Source organism: Carya illinoinensis, chromosome 11, assembly GCF_018687715.1.
Source record: "Carya illinoinensis cultivar Pawnee chromosome 11, C.illinoinensisPawnee_v1, whole genome shotgun sequence".
NCBI lineage: Eukaryota > Viridiplantae > Streptophyta > Magnoliopsida > Fagales > Juglandaceae > Carya > Carya illinoinensis.
Window position 1 is genome coordinate 15,332,303 of NC_056762.1, and position 6,196 is coordinate 15,338,498.

General features: G+C 38.4%; 1 protein-coding gene across 1 annotated transcript; it reads left to right on the forward strand.

The window, feature by feature from the left end:
* The first annotated feature begins 376 nt into the window (after positions 1–376).
* Positions 377–748, forward strand: LOC122282249 (UPF0134 protein MPN_137-like). Its single transcript, XM_043094201.1, has one exon. The coding sequence runs from the start codon at positions 377–379 to the stop codon at positions 746–748; it is 372 nt and encodes a 123-aa protein (XP_042950135.1).
* Positions 749–6,196: the final 5,448 nt, after the last annotated feature.

Below are 6,196 nucleotides of genomic sequence, written 5' to 3' on the forward strand. Positions count from 1 at the left end.
CTCCTCTTCATACTATAAAGTTCCCCTTGGCTATCTCCTTCTTAATAGGGTCATGCTCACTAATCTTTACCCAGCTGCCCATAAGAGCGATATCGGCCTTGACAGAACCACTCTTCTTTATGCACTAATCAGTGTCGTTCCCATTGATTTGGGAAGTCATCTTTGTAAGATCATTCTTGAGGCTTTTTAGTCCAACAAAGTACAGACTGGATTGCCTTTTCCTTGTCTTGTCACCTGCATTACTTTATTTCAGTCAGTTGCTATTCCTCCCTCTGAGCCTAGAATCCATCTTAAGACTCCGATTGGTTGAAAGACCATTTAGCTAAGTCATGCACATATTCACCGTCATCCTTTCAACCATGAAGATCCTTTTGTAATGACTTCACAGCTGACTCGTTCTAGACCATCTGGCTCTCACTCATCTAGCTTGACACCATCTACTTCTGCACTAGACTTTAATGACCTGAACATACAGTCCATACTTGATTATTTGAGTCACATCCATGCTTGTCTTGATCACATCAATACTTGGTTTGATAGTTTGGATGCTCGAGTAGATTGCATCGAGGCTCATCTCGATTGTCGCATTGATAGCTTGGATGATCATCTAGATACCATCTGTACTCATGTTGTTCGCATCAATACTCGCTTTGATAGTCTGGACGGTCGTTTGGATAGCATGGATGGTCGTTTAGATAGTCTGGACAATCTTCGAGATAGCATGGACACTCGCATGGGCAACCTCTAATTGATGGTGACATGACTCTTCAACGATATGCAGTCGATACTAGTTCAAACCACTGATAAGGATCCAAATGATGGTTAGGATGGTTGGAGCACTGTGTAAAAAACTGGCAATTATCAGCATTTTTTTGTTTAACACACTTTTTTGCTGCGGTGTTCTTTTATGTAACTCGTCTTATGAATTATTTAATGAAACATTTTCTTCAAGAATATTGTGCAAAATTAAGCGGTTATCATGTCTATAGATCAATTATTAATCTTCTCATGTCTAATTATCTGTCATGTCTCTACCTCACTTCTTGTGCTTGTCATGTCTATGGATGCCCGTTTATACTTGAATTGTTGTTCATGAATCACTATACTTGAATGTTTATACTTGGATTCTCGTTCGACATGTGGTTTACTAATACTTAAATTTATCTTCTCCAATTCCGGTTTTTAATCCTTGGAATGTATGTCCTTTATTTTTTATGGATATTTTAATTGTGAAAAATGTGCAAATAATTTTAAATTATTTGTAATTAGTTAACATGATAAAGTCAGCATGTAAAGTGTGTGTAATGTTAAACATTGGCCTAGTTAACCTTACAAAACTGCTCGACCACACTTATAATAGAAATTATGTAATTTTTATATTTAATGATAGTCTGGAAATATGAAAATTGACAAAAGCAAGGTCGCTCGATCCTCGCTCTACAACGAGCTGGGGTGAGTAGAAATTTGACAAATTTGCTCAACCCTCGCTCAACACCATGCTCGAATGAAGGTCATACAGGGAGTTCACTCATCCCTCGCTCGACACCATGTTTGAGCGAGGGTTATACAGGGAGTTCGCACGATCTCACGCTTTACAATATGGTCAAGCGAGGACATCTAATCATGTCGCTTGACATTGGCTTGACATTAAGCTTGAGCGAGTGATAAACAGAGAGTTCGGTTGAGAAATCGCTTGCTCCTTGTGTCAAGTGAGGACATCCAGACACTTCGATCGACACTTGCTCAACATGGAGCTCGAGCGAGGGTCACATAGAGCTTTTCGCTCAACCATTCACTCGAGCGATTGCCTCTTCTGTCTAGTAGGCACTTGACTTCGTTCTACTTTAATCAAAGTAGGCAAAATATCATTCATCAAAACAAGCATCTATATTTTTCTTTTACTTAAATTGAAGTGCAAAATTTATGGCATGGGGAATATGTTTATACCATGATTCAATTTCGAAATAAACACGTCATCAATTAATTATATAAAAACCGCATTACATACTTCCCACAACTTCAGAGATTCATCTTCAAGGGAATACAAATATTGTTCATAACAAGTACACCACAAAAATAATCAAAATTACACAAATACAAGCACATTTAAGTAGACGTTCAATGGCCACCTCTATTTGCCCACATAGATATTACGATCCCATCTCTTATTGTAACCATAGCTTGGGCTACTTCAGCTGTCATGTCCAAATTATGAGATGACCCAGCCTCGTCACCAACCTGTTGTTTAAGATCAGGGAGCTGCTTCCTACTCTAATAGTTAAATAACCAATCGTTAGGAGTTATCGTTCTATTGAAATTATTTAGCACACAACATGCTATCACAATTAGTCATTGCCTCCCAACGGAATATGAAGGCATTAAGCTTAGAATTTTAAACCGTTCTTTAAGCACAGCAAAAGTATGTTCTATAATATTACGAAGTGAAGAGTGATGGTAATTGAAATAGTTCTTGAACCTTGGAATTATTGTTGATTATGGCGATCGCTTTGGCGATACCTTTCACGGGGATAGGGGCAAAATCCCCCTTGTGCATGGGAAAGCAGAATTGACTAAATAATAACAACTTGATCACATTGATTCCAAAACACACAGTCAGCTTACTTCAAAGGGAAAAACATCACCAAAAACCAGTCGTCATCTTTAAATAATATAAGAAGCTTACCCTCAGGCAGCTATGGAAATTGGCCAGATCCTTCACTCAGCGCATGCATAAAGACACGAGCATCATTCGCCGTTCCCTCCTATCCTGTGTATACAAATGTAAATTTCATATCGAAATCACTTATACACAAGACATTTTGTGAAACTTGGCCATATCGATTTCTATATGCCTCACCTACTAAGGCTGGTACTACAACATTCATCATAGTGTCGTCCATCGCACCAACACATCCTGTAAACTCAGAAATAAAATCCAGATAAAAAAGCTATATTAAATATATAGTATTATGTTTTAGCACACTGCTTTGAGTTAAATATTTGTTCTAAACTTAGAAAATTCCTTATCCCAAACCACGGAAAATTTCGTGGGTTGCCAGCAATATATGGATGCACCTTGTCTGTGAAATTTGACTTGATAATGTCTCTCAAGCTCACATAGGCCCTTTATCACTCTTCTCACATTTTTATTAATTGTTTGGCTAGAATGTTAAAATCGGTCATTGACAATTCGTTGGGCCTGTGAGTGGCTGATATAACAAGGCAAAATATGGCTAAAGATTCCTCCACGGTGACCGATCGTCTTGAATCACGCAACAAACAATTTCCACATAACAAGGAGCATAATGCGCGAAATGTTGGTACCTCCAATCGAAACATGGTCTTACAATTATCTGGATTTCCATTCAAAACTCTTATAATATATTGATCTCCTTGAAGGTCGATGTTGTGTTGGGGCATTCTACAATCCCATTTGAGTTGAGAGCAAAAAATCCTAACAACGGTGATTATTTCAAGCGCATCATACTTATCACCACTAGAACTCCCTTCATAGTATGAGCCAACTCTTCTCCATGGTTGTTCTCACTGCATGTTAGACTTCCTGGTGACCAATTGTCAGCATTCGTGCTCTCGAAGACTTTCAATGAAGTTGTTGTAAAATAACAATAGAAAGCCCTATGCATGGGCAGTATTTTAATATATACTATCATGTCAACAATTCTAAACATTAATAAATTAACAACACAAACTGAATATGCCAAATATCAACAAACACAACATTACATTAATAATACTATAGGACAAGCATAATGGCATCTCATCAAGTACGTTTATTTTAAATAGATTAAAAAAGTCACGATCATCACCAATAGAAATAAATGATAGAGTAATGCTCAAAGGTTTCCCCAACAACATTTAGAGGAACAAATTCATAATCTCTAATACAGATGCAATAGCAAATGACATAAAATGTCTACAAATTAAAGTCAACAATGTATGGCCTACGATCGCCTGTGGCTATCATACATGGTTAGAAAACCCCGTTAGATGATGGAATCAACTAGGTGGTTGAATGCATGGTAAAAGTTATCTTCCGACAATGGAGGCTTAATCACCAGCAGCAATGCCACACAATATGATCCCAACCATCATCGCTATCCATGATCGGTCTGGACTCCTTGCTACACTTTGCTGTCGAAGACTCAGCTCTACCCTCATGGCACTTTCAGCATGCTACTGTTGTTTTCCTCATCTCATTGAGGAAGCTTGATAACCCCTCATCCACTTGCGAGATTCTGCCTTTTTTTTACTGCAACATGATGAGTGTGTCGATGGTCCCATAGAAGGTGTCCCCATTTCCATAGAAAAGTCTATGTCATCAAGGTCAACCAATCCTCTCGGTTGCGTGCCCAGTGCAGGGCCTCGACACTGCATCTTTGCATCAAGCCTATGCTCCTTGTCACTACTTGGGGGTGGTTAGGTTGAGGCATGGTGAAGTGTACCAATGGCAACTGAAGCGCCAAAAATCATGCAAAGCTCCGCATACTTTGGGCAGCCCATGGTCTAGAACTGTTTCCATTCTGGTTTTACCTAAACTAAATTTAATTAGCAGTCACTTTTTAGATTTTGGTTATGAAGACATTAAGATAGAAGGGAACATCGAAAATTCTAGCGAAAGTTGGATACATATTTGTTTTTGTAAGTTTAATTTGTTTACCCTCATGGCATTTGTCCAATGTTCGTCATTGGCTATCACCGTTTTGGTGTCGAGGTCCATCCCATACCAGTTTAGCCCACAAGGTTGGTGAATTGCCATTGCTTATTCTTTAGCCTTTGTATTTTACCCTTCACTTGGTTCGCATCAAATGCCCTTCTACCCACAGCAGTAGGGCGTTGAGCGTACAGTCCGTGGTCCCTACTTGTGATCTTCCTTGCCCACAGTGCACTAGTAAGGGCGTCCCCATACAACATCTCAATGAAAATATTTTTCATCCCATACGCCCATAATTCACAATCAGTGTGTGTATTCTCTAGATCATCTATGTAAAATAACTAAAAATGCATATGATGCATATGCTTTAAAGTGATAACGGTGTGTAATATAAGTACAAAACGCAATATACTAATACATTTAATATGAAAATGAGACATCGGCTAGTAAAGAATTGCAACAAATCATGATTGGGTGATGCATATGAAAAGATGACAAAATATAAAAAATGGGTATAGTGAAAGTGGGCCATACATGCTTAATGTGACTACGGCGAGATGAGTGTAGGTGGTAAAGCTAGCAAACTAGCAAAAAATAGATACTTAAGAAAACACCAACTAGGAAAAGAATAATATTTTGTAATTTTCATAAATTTGTTCTATTACTTCACCATGAATGTAGTTTTCAGCTCAAACCAATCTCACAGCACAATAGCGAAATGGTATTTATAAAGATGTCTATTTCACATGTAAATATGTGGATCCCAAAAGACCAAAACTTGCTCGTGAAACATAACCAAGAATTATGTGAACAAATAGATCTGATTTCATGAAATAGTGTAGGGAATCATGCATAAAACTGTCTAATAAACGCACATGAAAAAAATATCAATTACGTAACATTACATTAGAAATTTGCCCTACAATAATGGAAATACCTAAGGTTTAAAAAAAATGCAAATTGGAGTTGGGAGGTTTGCATACCTGGTAGGACTAAGTCTTCAGGACCGTCATCGCTCGAGCGAGGGTCATACGCCTTCTATGGCTAGAAATGAGAGTGAAGCGCTGTGAGATGAGGTTGCTTATGGTGGATATGCTTGGCTTTGGTATGCTGAATTTATAATTCTAATCTTTTTTATTGGTATAACCCAGGATGATCTCAACCTGCCGAAGGAAACAAACTCATTTCCCAAAAATACTGCAGGAATAATGAAGCTATTGACGTGGGTTGCAATTGAAAACGAACCCATTGTCGTTGCAGAAGGCAGTGGAATCTTGATTGTAGCTGAGGCACACGTTAGTACTTATGTTGAAGGAGGCAAAGACCATTTGTGATTGTCTTTCACTAGGGCTGTAAGCAATTTCTAGCACGATGTAGAGGGAGATTCCCACGGCTGGGTCAGCTCAGTTTGATGCTTTAACAGGAGTTGAGATGGCTTGGTTGCAAGTGTTGGGCTTGGGAAGGAAGGAGAAGACGAGATGAGCTTTTTTCAAATATTTGTAATTGCTTTTCCAGTTATGGGTT

What these genes read in the sequence shown, in the direction of transcription:
- LOC122282249 (XM_043094201.1), top strand. Translation starts at nt 377, where the DNA reads ATGACTTCACAGCTGACTCGTTCTAGACCATCTGGCTCTCACTCATCT.